Source organism: Manihot esculenta, chromosome 15, assembly GCF_001659605.2.
Source record: "Manihot esculenta cultivar AM560-2 chromosome 15, M.esculenta_v8, whole genome shotgun sequence".
Lineage (NCBI taxonomy): Eukaryota > Viridiplantae > Streptophyta > Magnoliopsida > Malpighiales > Euphorbiaceae > Manihot > Manihot esculenta.
The window spans coordinates 5,411,948-5,430,698 of record NC_035175.2 but is presented as its reverse complement, the minus strand read 5'-3'; the positions used below and the strand labels follow the sequence as shown (position 1 = coordinate 5,430,698).

Sequence of the window (18,751 nt, the reverse complement as noted above, 5' to 3'; positions counted from 1 at the left end):
ATTCAATCAATTTAATTTGAAGATTAGGTTGAGAATAAAATAAATATAAATATATCTTGGATATTTATTCAGTTCCTCTAAAGAATTCAATTCAACACTCTCAGGAACTTTCATTAAAAAAATTTAAAAAATATGTCTCAATGTAAATCAAAGAGAAAATAGTCAACATTGTGATGTTCTGATATTTAAAAATTAAAATTTTATAATGTTTATATAAATTTAAATAAAAAAAATTATTTTTTTTATTTATTAATAATATTTAATAATTTTTTTATTACAATATCATCTATTTTTATTATTTAAATCCGTACATATGGATATGTTAGACTTTTTTCCACATCAGACAACCATTTAATTTTTTCGACGTACATGTAAATAGGACTGCGAAATAACTAAATTTGCTATTTCTCCGTACATTATATTATTTAGTCTTGATTTTTTACCACCGAATTTAAACTCGCAGATAATCCTGTCTATCTCGTATATTTAAATTAAGGCTGGAAATATTGGATTAATCAATTTAAAGAGTCTCGCAAACTTTGAACTAATTATATTTTCTAGGACCTGATCACCACCATCATCAATGCGAATTCAGAATAAAAAGATAGGAGAGTTTTTTTTTTAATAAAAAAAATGTTCCAGTGATATGTGATTGAAGAAACAAATTAAAAAGAAAGAAAATGATATAATTAAAATCCTTAAAGCTTGCGTGTTTGAAGGAACAACCACAAGTTATAAAATATGGAGTTGGGCTTTGTACGTTCTGTTTTGTTTAGGTTCAGACTTAAGAATGGGCTTTGTATGCTTTTACACTTCATTTGTTTTGGAATTGTGCCCGCAATGATTTTGAAAAAAAAAAAAAAAAAAACTTGAGGAAACTACACCTGCTTACGATTATTTATTTATTTATTATTATCATCCTTTATCGGGATGCTGACGTGGGTTTCACATATATTGTCTGATATTTTAACAGATTGAAATGACTTATCCACAGCGAAGAAGTTGGGCTAAGCTCACATCATTTATTATCTCCGCATAAAGTGGCCTTTTAAAGAGATAATATCATGGGATTTGTGAAGACTTTCTGGTAATCTATCGCTTGCTCCTTTAATGTTTCATAACTCTCGTGTTCTGATCCATCCGCCCCAAACCAATTCTCATTCATTGCCTTGCCAGACCTGATTTGGATCATAAAGCTTATATATATTAGTCACAGTAATTAAAAAAAAACTCACAACTTATGTTTAAAAAAAAAACAATTAAATACTATTGTGAGAATAGATGTTTGTAATAAAAGACACCTATGAACAAAATGCAGCCCTTTCCTTTCAAACGACAAACAGACCATCGAAGCACAAACCGACCATCGACCTCCTCCACCAACACCGTGCTCAAGTTCAACAAGCCATCAAAGCTGTGTACCAATCAGGTTCATTTGGAGGCCCCACTCAAAAATTTTAAAAAAGAGGGGTGGGCCTATTGTTAGTTTCGGTAATTGAACCGGGACCCACATGTGATGACCAGGACAAAACATGTCTACGTGCTGGGTGGCTTGGAATCTTCCCTCCTCCACTAGCTCACCCATACACGTACACAATAATTAACAAAAAAAAGGGTAATAAATAATAATAATAATAATAATACAGAAGATCATATCCATAGCCGCAAAAACAATTGATGCATTGGTTATGTGTAATAATTTATATTTATTTTAACTTGGTAAGGATGGAATTAAAGGTAATAAAATAATGAAAAGAAGAGATCTGAAATGACAAAATCTAAGTTAAATACTCTCAAACCAAGTTAGACCATGTAATAATGTGAAAGTGCAACCCCCCAGGCCTACACCACTCCCTTGGCCATGTGGGTACATTTCTGTCGCCTTGCTAAATACATTTCATAGGATTTCATGGGATTCTAACACCAACTGCCACGTGGGTTCTTCATCGGATGCTTTTCACTCTTTTGCCACGATAAGCCGAAGGACACCAGATCTACATTCAAGTCCATTGCACCCTCTCAACTCCCTTCACTAACCCCACAAAAAAAAAATCTAAATATTCTCTCTCTATGCTAAATTATACTACATGAAAATGAAAATAACTTAAACCTTTGTGATATATATATATATATATATTTTTTGATCGATGACAAGCTAAATGGAGCTAAATAGAATAACTTTCAAGAAGAAATGGAATCTGTCTAGGACCAAATACGGGAAAACATATTGATGGGCTTATTATTTAAATAATATAAATTATAAAAATTATAAAAATAATGTAAATTTGAAACATTTTACAAGGATAATATTGATTTATGAAAATGCTAATTAAATTAGTATTTTTTAGCAAAATGCATACTTTTGAAAATGTCATTTTGCATTTTCTATAAAAAATGTATACTCTTGAAAATATCACTCAAAATGATATTTTCAGAGTTGACGACAATGTGTGACTCCTAAAAATGCTAATTTTAGTGGTGTTTTAATTTTTGAAAATGTCACTGAAAGAGGTATTTTAAGGAGAAATTAATATTCCTAAAAAGGCTACTCACAATAATATTTTCAGGAGCAAAATGTCAATTTGAGTGGCATTTTCAAGAGTCAAAAAATACTCCTAAAATTGCTAATTAAATTAACATTTTTAAGAGTAATATTGTTTATAAATAGATCTATTTTCATCACCGATCATAGTTGCTATTCTATCGGCATTTTTGAAATTTGTAAATTTTATATTTATACTCAATTTTTCTTCTGTTATGTGTTATGCTATATGTAATTAAATTAAAAAATAATTATTACTCATTTATTTTACCATTAAAGAAGATAAAAAAATAATAAAGGTATATTAAATTTTATTTTTATATTATTTTATTAGAAATAAATTTTAAAATAAATATTATTTATTATTTTAATAATTTACTATTATAAAATCATGATAATTTATTATTTTAATAATTTATCAATATTATTATTGAAGTATAAAGGGTAAATTGAGTTAATTCAATGTTTCTATGAAAATAATAATAATAAAATACATAGTAAAATATTTTAAAATAATTAATGTCCTCTTAAACGCCCTCTATACCACAACGTGAATATTTTTTTACACTTAGATTTCTTCCAATATCATGTTGCTGCCATTTTGGAGGAGTTTATATCTCTCTTTCTGCCTCCACATTTTTATTAATATTTATCTTATTTTATTGCATAGAGAAAAACAGTTAAAATATTATAAATTGATAAAAATCACTAAAAAAGTATAATATAGAATATGTATTGCGTATCATAATATATTGAAATAAATGCATTAAAAGTTAGAATGATATATTGATACGGTATTACATTGGATATTGAAATACACTTTGTGATAGTATCATCGTCTAAATGAATTGACTAGTATGATATTGCTTTTAGAAAAAAAATTAAATTAAAATCTAAATAAAAATTAAAATATTAAATATAATATCAATATCATCATCCCTAATAAGAAAAATCGATTAATACATTAATTTACATCCAACTATAGATTATTATAAATAACTCTAAAATTTTTTTTATCACTTCCTAAACCTATTACACTTGATATTTTACGAATCAACTCATTGAAAGTTGGCCTACTTCTGAACTTAATTCTTCTCGTATTAGCAAATTCATTTTCAATATCTTACTTGAAGCCAGATATCTATATTTGATCTCCCCAACGAACAATGAATGATTCATATGATGACATTTTTATACTATAAAAAAAATTAGTTATATCTATTTTATATCACATGAAAATATAATTTTTATTTAGTTTATATATAATTTTTATTTTTCAAATATAATACTACAAAATTTTTAATTTTATTTATAATACCATTTTTAAGATAAAATTTAAATTACTAAAATAACTATAAAACTAAAACTACATTTTCTTACAGGGATATACGCTATTTTAGCATTCTCCAATTTACAATATATCACTCGGAACATAAATAGATTTTATTTGACTAATTCTAAATCTATTATATCAATATTGGTGCATCCGAAAATAAAAGAATACACTAACTCATTATAAGTATTCACATTTGCTCTCTTCTAAATGTGCATTATTATATTAAAATAATATAATAGTATAGTTTTACTTAAAATATTAAATATCTCCGACTCTATTATTTTATATCTGATATTAATAATTTTTTCAAAAATATTTATTAATTTTATTAATATGCTCCATCAATTGAAACGATGAGTCTATTTTAATTATATATATATATATATATATATATTTATATTTTTTTCATTCGCGTTTTGACATATGCTTCTTGCAATATTTTAAGAGTCATAATCATCATAACCATCGATAAATGAAAAAAAAAAACATTACTTTACCATCTATAAAAATATTATTTCTTACCTACTTTATTTGTGATTTAAGAATAATCACAATTATTAAGAGATGATTAAAATATAATAAAATTAAACTACGTTGGATAATAAACTACAATAAATAATAAATTAATATAAAATAATTTCACACAATTAATACTATCTACAATATTAAAAATATTAATATTTTATTCACATATATAAAACTTACTTTAGTTATAAAATTATAATATCGAGAAAATGGATCAAATTTAAATTTTACTTATAAATAAATAAAAAAAGCCTACATATTAAACTTTTAAAAACTAAAAGATAAAATTTTACAAAATAATAAATTATAACATCCGAATAAAATTTGAAAAATAATAAAAAAAACAACGTATGTAAAATTCTCAAATAAGTGGCTAAATAGTAAATTCAAATTTTACCTACAAATAATTATAAATTTACACATTAAAATTTAAGAATTAAATGAGACGTTTAATCAAATAAAAAAAAGTTAATCTCATATATATAAAATTATTTACATCCTTAAATGAGAAATTTTATCAAATAAAAAATTAAACTCATATAAAACAATAAGAATTTTAAAAAAAAATTCAATATGAATGTAAGCTAAAGTGAACGAAAATTTTAAATTATATCTATAAATAATTAGTATATAAATTTTAAGGAATAAAACGGAAATTTTACATGAAAATTTTTATAAATTTATACATCAAAATTTAAGGATTAAAAAAGAAATTTTACCAAATAAAAAATTAAACTCATACAAAATTGTAAGAGAATTTTTTTTAATAAAAAAAATTCAACATGAATGCATAAAAGAAAATTTTAAATTATGTATACAAATAATTATTATATAAAATTTAAAGCCTAAAAAGAAAATTTTATATAGAAATTTCTGTAAATTTATACATCAAAATTTAAGGATTAGAAAAGAAATTTTACCAAATAAAAATTTAAACTCATACAAAATTATAAGAATTTTTTTTTATATAAAAAAATTCAACATGAATATAAGTTAAGGTGAACAAAAAATTTAAATTATATATACAAATAATTAGTATATAAATTTTAAGGACTAAAATAAAAATTTTACATAGAAATAATTGTAAATTTACACATCAAATCTAAGGACTAGCAGAAAATTTTATCAAATAAAAAATTAAATTCATATAAAATTACAGATAATTTAAAAATTTATACTTCAAAGCTCTTAAAAAATTGGAAGGACTAAAAGAAAATTTTATTACCTTATGCTTCAAAACTCTCCAACACCATACCCAACTTACCACATTCTACATATTTATATAGAAGCAAATTTAAGGCGAGATCTTCAACTTGCCTGTAGAAGCTTTTTCACTCTGCAGAGTGAGGAGCTTCTGCAACGTGAGGAAATTTATTTCCTCGCGCGACGCGACTTGCCATGGTATCAAATTAGGGCATGGCAGGTATTTGAAAACGCTTTTAATAGTAACGTTTTCAGGATAATGGTTCGGTTCCTGAAAATTTGACACTGAAATTTGTTTTTTCATTAGCATTTTTTAACAAACACTACTCTCGTAAATAGTTTAAAATTCACATTACATTTATAAATTATTTTTTATTTAAAATTTTTTAATAATTAATCCCATATTGATACAAAATTCTCGTCAATAGATGGTGTACCATCTTGCTCCCTTCTCTTTTTGTGTAGTTGAAAGAAATATAATCTGAAAAGTTTTCCATCTCCTTGATGTCTCGAGCTTCATTAAAGAAATTGATAAGATTCAAGCAATCTCCTTCCACAGTAATTCAATGTTATTCTTTAGCTGTTGCCAATTTTACACTCTCTATAAACCAAAGCCTTACTGAATCAGATATATGCTAGACAATATGGCTAACTCAATCTATTACTTTCCCCGCAATCTACGATATTGGTTTAGGTTATTGTCGACTAATGGGTGGGTCGTTTCTTTAATTTTATGGGTTGATGTGGAAGTTTAAGGGTGAGGTTGGAGTTAATTGAAAAGTTTCCAATATGAAAAAGTCTTTCCTCATTGCCAAACATAACACAGTGGAGCTGCACTCATTATTCATTATGGCTTTCCATGCACAAAAAGATACGTATCTTTTTGAATTTTAATTTGGATATTGTAATTACTAATCAGCTTATAATGAAACATAAAAAAAAACAAGGAATCGGATGGAGAAACGGCCTCGTTTACCAAAAACCGATTTAAATCATTTTAATTACAAATACAGAGACGACCGTAAAACAGCGTCGTGTAAAAATTCAGGGAAAACTAAAATCCATACTGCAGGGAGGAAATACGTTGACTACGTACATTGAGCGTATTCGTATAGTATATGTACAGATCTCTACTATCTCTGAGTCTGGGTGGCGTGTCCGTCGTTTTCTCCAGCAAAAATCCCTGAAGACAGCTGCTGCTCCTCTCCCTCTCTCTCTCAATGTATTTTTCCTCATTGCACACACATCACTGAGACCGAAACCAACTTTCTCTTTCTTTCTCTCTCTAAAAGCTCACTGTTTTCTTTCCTCTTGTATTTGCCTGCTCGCTAAATGGCCGGCTGTCGCAAACTACGAAAATGAAGGCTATCGGGAAACCGCATTCCACGGAGACATTTACAGGGAACTATATTACTTCCAAAGCTCAGAACCCGCAGCCTCATCCAGATCTTAAGCCTCGACGCAGGACCCGGAATCCTAGTCTTACCCGTTCGAAGAGAAACGGAACTCCCGTTGGGAGGCGGAGCCGACCGGAGACGCCTTTTCTCAAGTGGAAGATCGAAGATAGAGAGAGAAATGTTCGAGTTGAAGAGGATGACGATGAACTGGAGGAGAAGCTCCAGACCGGTGCCCGTAAAGGTCGCCGGAAAATCTCGAGTTCTGTATCTGCTAGGAAGCTGGCAGCTGGATTGTGGCGCTTGCAGCTGCCGGATACTTTGGCCACTGGCACCGGTGAAAGGAAGAGGAGGGATCGACTAGGGTTTCAGGTGATTTCTTCTAATTAATTTGTGTTTTTCTATTTGCTGCTCTTTGTTTGGAAAGATCCGTTGTTTTGGGGTTATATATCAGAACTGAAGTAAATGCTTGCGGTTTCTATCAATATAGACGACTACTTGATTTAAGCGCGTATTGAATGTGATCGGATAGATGTTAAAATTGTGTGATTAGTATGTTTACTTCTGCAAGTTGACTAAAATTATTTTGTTGCACCAATCACCATAAGGTGAAACATTGTAGACTTGTAGTTTAAGTTTACTTCCATTTTCAAGTAGAGAAAGTTATTATAGAAAGAGATGCCCTGCCGGTTTCATTGCTCGTTACAGATATGTGGCTACTTTAATTTTTGAACTTTTCCATACTTGACTGTGGTTTCCAATTTAAAGCTGTTGGTGGTGAGAAGTTGTTTACTTTAATCAACTGTACACATACAGGAATCCATTTATTTATATCTGCTATATTTGATACTTGTAAAGGATATTAATTCATATGTTTAAACAATCAGAGAATCCGATCGTGCACTGCACTTGGGCATTCAGTAGTTAGGTTAGATTTCAGCCTTGGAAGATATTAGGAATCTATTTATCTATATCTGCTATCTTGCAACTCCTGTTCGAATGACTTCCAGAAAACTTGAGTGTTTTCTGTGAACTACTAGAATCTATCTTTTCCTAGACACTGATTGGTTGGTATCCCTGAAGCTACTTTAGCATTTGATTTCAATGTTGGAGATCTGAGTTTGTCTTGTTGTCTATCTCTGCAGCCTGGTGGTGGTCATGTGGGCATCTCATTTTTACCTCGTCACAGTGGGCAAGCTAACAGTTACAAAGTACAGGATCCATTACAAAGTCCAAGTTCTGTCTCTGGTATGAAGAACATATTCTTGTGCAAGGTAAGTGCGTTCCAAAAGCTCTTTAACTAAATTGTTAGTTATTACTGGCTTTTTCGACAACAACAATATGGATTGATGCTAGTGATAGAACCAATTTATGACCTTTTTGAGTACCTCACTTATGTGGCATTTGTATTGCAAATATATATATAATAATAGTGTTGGGCGCCATGTCCTGTAACCATTCTAATGATCTAGCTTATGGACAGTTTCTTTTTCTGTTACGATCAGGCATCTTATTTTCAATGGAAAACTATGACGTAAAGTTAATAAAGAATTTCAATATCATAGCAAAACTATAACCTTTGATGCATGTATCTATTTACATGCACACAATTTATCTACACAAAGGACTATTAATAAAATCTAGATAATTCAGATAGAAGTGAAAGAGTTGGTTGCTTATCAATTGAATTTAGCATCGGAATCAACATGCATAAAGAATTGACTAGTTTGGTCAATATTGTCCAGATTCAAAGGGGAATATCATCGAGCAATGGATTAGTGGGAACACATGAATTACTGTTATTGTGAAATCTTCAAACCATAGAATTAAGTGTGCACATACATGTTTTTATTATTTTGTACCTATATGCAGATCTCTACAATTCTATGGTTTTTATTCTAATTTTGCACCTGCCCCTTCATTACAGTTTTCCGACTCAGCAAAGGAGGGAGCAACTAAGTGGGACCCTGGGTGCTTGGAAACACTAGACGAGGTGCGCCAGATTTACAGCCACATGAAGCGTCTTGATCAACAAGTTAGTGCTGTATCAGTTGTTTCTGCACTTGAAGCTGAACTAGAGCGTGCTCAAACACGCATTCAGGAGCTTGAGGCTGAGCGCCGTTCCTCAAAAAAGAAACTGGAGAACTTTTTGAAGAAAGTTAGTGAGGAAAGGGCTGCATGGAGGAGCAGAGAGCATGAGAAAATTCGTGCATTTGTTGATGACATTAAAGCTGATTTAAACCGTGAAAGGAAAAATCGCCAGAGGTTGGAAATTGTAAATTCCAAATTGGTTAATGAGCTGGCTGATGCAAAGGTTTCAGCAAAGCGATTTATGCTGGATTATGAAAAAGAAAGAAAGGCCAGAGAATTAGTTGAAGAAGTATGTGATGAGCTTGCCAAGGAAATTGGGGAGGACAAGGCTGAAGTTGAAGCATTAAAGAGGGAATCACTGAAACTGCGGGAGGAAGTGGATGAAGAAAGGAAGATGTTGCAGATGGCTGAGGTATGGCGTGAAGAGCGTGTTCAAATGAAGCTGGTTGATGTAAAGGTGTTACTTGAAGAGAAATATTCTCATATGAACAAGCTTGTAGCAGATTTAGAAAGTTTTCTAAGGAGCAGAAATGCCGCACCAGATTTGAAGGAAGTGAAAGAAGCAGAATCACTTATACATGCTGCTGCCTCTCTGAATATCCAGGATATTAAGGACTTCACATATGAGCCACCTAATCCAGATGATATTTTTTCCGTTTTTGAAGAAGTTAATTCGGGTGAAACAAATGAGAGAGAGATTGAGCAATGTGTTGCTTACAGTCCTGCTAGCCATGCCTCGAAAATTCATACCGTGAGTCCTGAAGTAAACATGATAAACAAGGATGGCAGCGATAGGCATTCTGATGCATTTATTGACCAAAATGGCGAAATAGAGGAAGATGAGAGTGGGTGGGAAACCGTGAGCCACCTTGAGGATCAAGGCTCAAGTTACTCACCAGAAGGGAGTGTCCCATCTATCAACAGGAATCGCCGGGACAGCATTCTCTCGGGGAGTGGAACAGAATGGGAAGAGAATGCGTGCGATGAAACCCCATTGACTGAAATCAGCGAACTATGTTCTGTGCCAGCAAGACAGCTGAAGAAGGTATCATCCATTGCAAAGCTTTGGAGATCGTGTCCAAACAATGGAGATAACTGCAGTATAATCTCAGTAAATGGTATGAACGGTAGGTTTTCTAATGGAAGGAAATCTAGTGAAGGCATTGTGTCTCCAGATAGAGGTTCAGGTAAAGGTGGACTGAGCCCAGATTTGGTAGGGCAATGGAGTTCCCCCGACTCAGGTAACCCTCACATAACTCGAGGAATGAAAGGTTGCATTGAATGGCCGCGTGGAATGCAGAAGAACAGCTTGAAGGCAAAGCTCCTGGAGGCAAGGATGGAGAGCCAGAAAGTCCAATTGCGGCAAGTACTTAAACACAAGATCTAGATGTAGTTGTAGTGATGCAAATTGCAGAGAAGCCAGATGGAAATAAGTAGAGTCATATGTCACGGTGCAGGGAGCGGGTAGCCCATTTTCTTGCTGTAAATGCCGAAAAGGATAAAATGCATCGTGGGCTTTGTGTTCTAAAAAGCTCCATTTGGTATGCATGTAATGCTTTGCCAAATGCATTTCGAGGAAATTGCATTATGTTGTCCACGCAACATCGAATGCTTATGCAGACTGCTCTTTGACTGCTTTGCCCTACCAGATCACTCGCACAGAGAGAGAAAAAGGGAAAGGAAACGCTCATCAAGGCAAAAGATTAATCCACCCTCTTAAGAAATTAAAATGTAAATAATTAAGAGACGAAAAGGGTCTTATGAATTGAGACTTGTATTTACTTATTTATTATTAGTCAATTTCTTTTGAATAGAGAGTTTTATTTACCCTACAAGGAACTTTCTTGTTTAAGAGCACAAGATTTTGGTATTATTTGCTAATTTATTAGTATCTATAATCCTAATTAGGAGCTATTAGTTATGATATGTTCCTTTTTTGTTCTTTCTTTTCTTATAGTTTATTTCTGTTCTTAGTTTACCGACTGATCAAATAATTATATCTGTTCTCTATTAAATCAAGAGATAAACAAAAATATCATTTTGCAAAAATTAGGGAAGAAAAACAAATGTTTTGCTTCACAAATTAGAGACTTAAATATAATAAAATAGCTAAGGTGTATATATATACATATAACTATTTTATTATTTTTCCAAAATGTACATGCGTATTATTTTAAAGGTCGAAAAATTTTAAAATTTACCCTTTGTTTTATTAATCTCAGCTAAGCCAATAAGTACCACATTCATTGTACAGTCTAGATTGGGCCTGGGAATAGAAAGAAATCTTATAATATCGGGCAGAGGGAACCGAGTTCACTCGCTCCCCCTTGCCGCACATCAGAGCTACCGAGTCCAACTGAAATTATTTTAAAACACCTCCAAAAACCATACCCTCCTAAATAATTCCCCTTCCAAATAAGGAAATTGTTTTTAAAAAAATATTAATTATAAATTTGAAAGATATCGTTAACCATGATTCCTCTTTCACATGCACAGCCTTTTCAAAGCATAGGCCGAAAACACATCTACCAGTGCAAGACATGAATTGTTTCTTCGCTCCAGTCAGTAATGGAAACATCAAATTTGCGTCTGCTTGATGCACACCAATATAAACAGTGTCTCAGAGTGCATATCATAACCATTTCAGAATCCAAAAATTTATTGACTGAATGGTACAATCACCAAATGAGCCCACCAAAATAAACTTTCGGTCCTCGCAATTTTTATCATCTATATTCTTGGAAGTTCACATGGCCGGTAGCTTGTGCATGTTCAACAGCCTCCTATCCATCCACATAAAGACAATTGAGATCGAGAATTATTGTCAAGCTGAAACCCAAAAAAATTTTAGTACCGTAAGAACTAACCTTCTGACCAACTACACCAATTTGGCATACCCCACAGCGCAAAGTGAAGTTGGCAGTGTCTGTATAACTTCTTTTCCTGCAAGTGTGGGCGAGCTAACATTTCAGGCATTAATAAGAAAAAAGAGGTATAATATCTCGGTCAAATTTGAAGCACACTTTTTTCCCCTTAATTTTTATTTTTTAGCCAGGTGTGAAATGTATCTATTTTCTTTTTCTTTCTGGAAATAAATAATTGAGCCTTCATTAACTTATATGGAAGCCAAGGGCTGCTTCTGGTCTGTGGAACTGAAAACCCTATCCCAGACTGCAAGGGCTGGTTCCGGTTCCAATTCCCATTCAATTCAGTTTAATTCAAACCAAAAGTTGAATTTCAAAATTTCTTTTATTTTCTTCAAAAAGAAAAGGCTCAAACCAGACCGGAAAACTGCCTGGTTCAATTTCAGTTTTGGTCAGATTCTTGGGTCAGGACCAGACCTTGGCTGGGTCAAGCTGAAGTTATAAACCGACTGATACACATAGTTATTAAAGGCACACCTCAGGCTCAAGGCTCACCGGGCTTCAATCCTAACAACTTGAGCGTTTAGGCATGCACCTTGCTAAAGGCTCTAGGAAGATGATCTTTATTTCCACCTTCAGCACCTACTTCCATTGACTTAAAAAAAGGGGGAAAAACTCTCAACTTGAAATTTGCCAATCTACCAGAATCTAATCGTGATGACTAAGAAGGTTTTGAACTTGGTAACACCAGTGAAAAGCAATAAATTAGACATTTTAATCTCTCTCACACATTTTTTTTATGTTATCTTATTATCTTTCTTATCTTAATTGCTTTTTGTTGTACCCCTTTATTTCTAATATATTTGAAATTATCTCTTTCAAATATCATTGACAACACTATATGAGCAAGTTATTGTAGTATTATGATATTGCTTCCTTTTCTTTTTCAAAAAAGACATTAATATGATATTTAGATAAAATATTTCTTAATTATATGCAATATACGCCTAAAGAAAAGAAATACTAATATATTATTTAGGTCCTATATTTCTTGGTTATCTCAAATTATTTTTTTTTTCCCATCAAATTTTTCTTTGTGCTACTCTGTTCATTTAAGCGCAAGCCTGCGCCTTGTACCTGGCACTTTAGTATATCTTTAATAACTATGCTGCTAAACTATACCACGATCACTGAACATGTGAACCAAGTGCAAAGGCAAACTATGTATAGGGGCTTCAAGGTGGCAAGTCAAATGTCCTTAATATAGCTTAAGGCATGGGTTTGAAAAAGGAGAGTAGCATTTGATAGAAAGTCAATATCTAACACGAACCAAGTGCAAGATGTATTGACATACTCTAAATTGCAAGAATTTCTTAAGATGCAATGAACGAAAAAGCAGTTCCCAAGAAATTTTCAAATTAAGACTGCCAAATTGGTCTTCGAACACCAAGCTTGAACCTCCAGAATCTTTGGACTTCAGCCATATGAAATTTCACGTGTTAATTTAATCTAGTTGTAAGTGATATCCTGTGTTTATAACAGTGTACTGGACATTCATATTTATATTAACCCCTCCATAAACTTCCTGTGTGCTTTAGTAGTCCTATAAACTTTAAGCCTAAACAAAGGTTTTAAATAATACCTTTGTTGCTCTTTGACAAGATTAAGAGCAAGCCCCTCAGCAGGTCCAATTGTTCTATCCTTTTGCACAACAAATATGGTCTGATCAAATTCCTCTGGAGCTCCCTCAGATGGTGATACCTATCAAAATTGAACACAATGAAGGCATCCATTAGTTCAAAAAACAGCAAACAATTGCTCGGATCACAACAGAAACAATTGAATAACATATGGCGGGTAAATAAATATCAGTTGCTACTAACAAATTATGCATACACAAGCTCACCACTACATTGTGAAGATTATAACACCCAATTATTTGTAGAGTTTACCCAACATAACAAATTAATCTACTTAAGTGGCAGTTGTGGTATTTAACCAGAAAATCTTTTTGCAAAGGACAGATGGACATGAAATTTCTATAGATCATACATATTTCACTATTTCTTCTCTGACAAAGCCTCTGACTTGACAAAAAGAAAGAAGAAACAGGAGAAAAGTGAAATTGAGAATGAAACATCATACAGCCAAAGCATCATAATGAAGTCCATCATAAATCAGCATCACCCTCTCAGGATACTTGCTGTCCTGTCAAATAGCAACCAAATACAAAAAGTAAGAAGCAATGACACAAGAGAGAACAGAAGAATTATTTACCAACACAACTTGGGAAGACCTTGATATAAAGTGAACAATTACTAGTACTGACCTGACCATACAAATCACACCTTGCTGTTTGGATATCATATGCAGCAATTTCACGTCCATAATAATCTGCTAATATTGAAAGCTCAATGGCACCTACGAACAAATAAAGAAAATCAGCGGCATAGTATAATTAGTGAAGAAACAGCACTCCTGCTTGACCCAAAAAAAAAAAGAGAGAATAAGAATGCTTGAAGATTTTCATTAAAGCAGACATTTTACGCAAATCTGATCAAACTATGCGAACATGTCTACTATAAGCCAATAAAACATTCTAGATTCAACAATTTCTTATTACTGCTGAAGTTAAGACAGTGCAAGACTCAAATTTCAACAACTTACTCTCAGAAGACATTTAACATTCTCAAGACAGGATAAAGAACGAATTTCACACTATGCCTCTGATTGTTTTACCCGTTAAGCAGAGAAAAGGAGAGGACAAAATAATTCAGTCCGTTCTAACAACAGAGAAATTTACAGCCAAACAGATGAGGTTTCTAGCTCCCACAAAATATCAACAGCAAAGTAAGAAACAAACTCAAGGGCTAAAATGACTCAGCAGTTAAGTTCAACTAATATAAGCCTTCAGTTAGAAAAGTACAAAAGTAGAAATACATTACTAACCATAGTGAAAGTACATCTAAGAACTATTTTGTTAGTCTTTTTCAGTTTTAACATTTCAGAAGAAATAAATAATTGTTTCCGTGCCCAAATTTTCATGAAAAGGTGCATCAAATATCTGAAGAAGCATCCAAGCAAACCAGTTTCTTGCATCTTAAATTCTTGAGTGTGAGGCTGAATTCTGACTAATATTGTAGCAGTCATCCTATGCTAGGCCTTAGACGAAAACATTGTTGCTTATCATAGGCAATGTTGGTGAGAAAAACTAATGTTCTAAATTTTTTTAAAAAATTCAGTTTACGGAAGGAAGATTTTCAGCAGATACAGCTTCTGCGTTATATTGAACATGCTAGATAATAAATCTCACGTTCTCAAATTCTAGTTTTGGTAATTTGGTATCTAAATAATGAAGCATGTAGTTAACAGGAGGGAATAAGTTATGCACACCTCCCCACTTCTCTGAGTCAAGAATCCAAGCACAATACTCCGCGTTTGGCTTTCCAAGAAATGCTTCATTATACTTCTCTGGATCACTGGCCACAGTTGCAGCTATGACCTTAAAAGAAGATATTTCATAGCAAAGAACATCAAGCAACAAGATAGAAATAAAAATTAAGCACATGCAGAACAATTAATTCTTCCGCAGCTAGGAAAGACTGGAGATTGAAATATGATTTTTTATCTGCAGTTACAAGAATTACGGTCTATCATTCTGGTAATTAAATTAACTATGTCTTAGTTTAGTATTATAAATTTATAACAGCAAGTCAAATTCAAAATTATCTGAAAACGCTAGAAATATAATAATATTTGATAGCCAATAGTTGATAAAAATGCAGTAAGTGTGTAACAAGTGAGTATTAGGTATTATTTCCTAGAAGTGAACAAGTGATTCTTAGTTTCTTACAACAGTTTATCTTATTAGCCGGATCAATTTCAACAGACAAAACAAACAAAGAATTTTCACTAAATTAACAAAAGTTTCCAATTGCAGTAAAAATGTAAAATAACATGCAACAAAATTTATTTTTCTTCATAGTAACAAACAGGAAGCATGTTCAATTTATTTCCAACGAAACCAGATTAAGACAGAAGAAAGATGAGAACCTGTCTCAACTCAGGAGCTTTGTTTCTGTCACGATCCATAACATATCTGCAACATTCAATAAGAAATACAGCAAAATTCCAGGTTTGGAGCTTAACCTCAAACTCATTCATTTGGCTAGAAGAAATAAATTAATACGAGTTTTTGATTCCAGAGTTTACCCAACCGCGTTGAAAAGGCAACTGTTATCTGAGGGAATTACCCTTCTAACCACGATTCCTTCCATGCTTCAAATAAAAATGCACCTGAAACAATCACAAATCTATTAGATGCTTTGAAATTATAATTCAAACATTATACAAAAGCTTGGCAATCTATTTACTCATGGAAGTTCTGACAACAGCAAGAAAGACACTAATTTAAGGGTTAAAAAAAATCAAAAAGAGAATTTGAAAAAACAAAATCAGGAAACAAGGAGCTCAAGTAGTCGATTAACAGAACCCAGACAAATAAAAGGAACCTAAAAAAAAAGGGAAGACAATAAAATGGCACCAGGATATACAAACCCCTTGAAATCCAAAGCCAAGCAACAAGCACTGCACCAATTAAACAGAAAAATAAATAAAAAACAGCTAGTAGAATTCCACAAGCAAAACCAACGTTATATAATAACGACAAAAAAATTGTAAAAATCCCAGGAAAATAGAAATGGATGTGGGATGAACCTTTAGATCTAGTACGCAACTAAGAATTAACTTTTAAGGCAAGAAAACCCCCCAAGCGAATAAAGAATAAACAGAAGAGAGATAAGGAATCTTACAGAGCTTCTTCTTTACAGGAGAAGGAAATGAAATGAGTAGATGAGAGACCGTGAGAGAGAAAGGCGCAGTAGGTTTCTGGGTTTGGGCTGTTTTTGTGTTATTGGGGGAATTGTGTGCAAATGGCGAGCCTTTGATGCGCCCCATTTTTAAGGGTTTGTGGATGGTCGAAAGCCAAAAAGTTATTTTCTTTCTACTGTGGCGCGGTGTTTCTGGATGCTGTTGTTCTGTGGTGTCCCTCTCATTGGCTTCTCTGGAAATGATCCTCTGCAGCTGTGTATATAATTGATTTCACGAACTCTGGGTTTTGATTTGTGTCATTGTGAACTGCGATTGACTTTTTACGGTCAAATATTCGTTGAATTATTTAAAATTAATTTATTGAATATTTAAATTAAGGTGATTTTTATTGAAAATAACGTAAAAAATTATTTTATTAAAAAAACTAATTCAATTTTCCAAAAACTTTATATTTTATTTTAAATTTTTAGTTAAACGAATTTATTTTTCACAATCAGAAAATTTACGATATTAACAGATTAATGATAATGATTCACAATATTAATTTTTTTATAAATTTCTTAAAAATTAAAATCTATGATATTTAGATTTTCATTTTCTAAATTTTAAAAAATAATTATTGTATAATTTTTTTATAATTATTAAATTAGCATAAAATAAATGACTACTTCGCAAATATAACAAAATTAACACTTAAAAATATAAAGATAGTAATATATTTTTATTATATTAATTTATATATATATATATATATTTAAAATTTTATTTTCCACCAATTTAATTTATTTTTTGTATAATAAATATCACTTTACAAATTTATAATATAAAATATATAAATTCCGTAATATTTAGTTTTTTTTAAAAATAAATCTACTTTATTAATTCCCTTTAATTAAAATTAAAGTGTATTAAATATTAAAATTTATAAAATTATAATAATTAAATATAAATTAATTATATTGCATCAAAAAATTTGAAAATGGTCGCATAGTGTAAATTTTATTGGTTCTGTCTTAAGCGTAAATGGCGCAAGTATTTAACCGACATTTTTATCTTGTGCGTGGGCCAGGACGCTCTTATCTGTGGGGCAATAACTATCAAGTATTTTTGGATGAGGATAATCTTTATCACGTGAAAATAGTTTTATTCGTTAAGTAATAAAATATATCTATTTAAGAAAGTAGTTGGAAGAGTTGGTCAAGAAAAATCACTGATGTCAAGTATTTTATTGATGCAACAGTTGGATTATGGACCTAAGCAATTTCCAGAATTGTTAATCGATTCGATGTCGTTTGCTTGGAAAGAAAAAAAATATATTTTGTGCAGTTTATTATTTAATCAATATAATTTTATAAAACTAACTATTCAATACTTCTATTTTCAAAACAAATTAATTAACTCACGTCATTTTAACCATTAATTGTTTTATTGGATCCACGTCATTTCAAAATCTACAATTATTTAGTTCTTACATTTCATGAAAAGCCTAAGTGGTTAACAGTAAAATAACTAATATATTTTGGGAAATAGAGAAATTAAATAATTAATTTTACAAAACTATAACTCATAAAGACTAAATGGTAATTCATCTTAAATTTTAACGGCGGTAATATCATAGCGCTACAGGCAAGACAGAAGACCAGGAACAAGAATATAACTAGGCGCTTTATCTCGACGTACAGAGACCTGGACTTTTTGGTTCTCTCTATCCTTCACGCCAAACCAAAGGAAAGCCCCACAATATCCAGCTGGGGCTTTGTTTAGCAGGTTACTGATCCACTATATTCAGGGAGGGGTATCATCGCCCACCTTCTGGACACCGCCTTCTCCTCCCTTGCCCTTGGGTCCATGACAAACGTCATTTACGGCAGAAAGGGTGATGCTTGTCCCCCCCATGAACCGTAAAGTAAATTATTTCTGCTAACACGTAGAAGTGTTGTAAATCTTGAAATGATACTCTAAAACA

At 31.7% G+C, this 18,751-nt stretch overlaps 2 protein-coding genes across 4 annotated transcripts; one reads left to right on the top strand and one right to left on the bottom strand.

Annotated features, from left to right (window-relative positions):
- The first annotated feature begins 6,748 nt into the window (after positions 1–6,748).
- Positions 6,749–10,924, top strand: LOC110601881. Its single transcript, XM_021739263.2, has 3 exons — positions 6,749–7,372; positions 8,146–8,274; positions 8,928–10,924. The coding sequence occupies exons 1-3, from the start codon at positions 6,965–6,967 to the stop codon at positions 10,476–10,478; spliced, it is 2,088 nt and encodes a 695-aa protein (XP_021594955.1). The 5' UTR covers positions 6,749–6,964; the 3' UTR covers positions 10,479–10,924.
- A 427-nt stretch (positions 10,925–11,351) lies between these two features.
- LOC110602282 (OVARIAN TUMOR DOMAIN-containing deubiquitinating enzyme 2) lies at positions 11,352–16,940 on the bottom strand. Of its 3 annotated transcripts, none has more exons than XM_021739768.2 (10): positions 16,767–16,940; positions 16,499–16,542; positions 16,168–16,251; positions 16,009–16,054; positions 15,349–15,457; positions 14,285–14,376; positions 14,101–14,163; positions 13,598–13,716; positions 11,959–12,034; positions 11,352–11,874 (listed from the first exon to the last, which is right to left on the bottom strand). In XM_021739768.2, the coding sequence occupies exons 3-10, from the start codon at positions 16,230–16,232 to the stop codon at positions 11,818–11,820; spliced, it is 627 nt and encodes a 208-aa protein (XP_021595460.1). In that variant the 5' UTR covers positions 16,233–16,251; positions 16,499–16,542; positions 16,767–16,940; the 3' UTR covers positions 11,352–11,817. The 3 variants fall into 3 exon arrangements, with proteins under 3 accessions (XP_021595460.1, XP_021595459.1, XP_021595461.1); XM_021739767.2 differs by having other exon boundaries at positions 16,513–16,542; positions 16,767–16,937; XM_021739769.2 differs by lacking the exon at positions 16,499–16,542 and having other exon boundaries at positions 16,767–16,939.
- Positions 16,941–18,751: the final 1,811 nt, after the last annotated feature.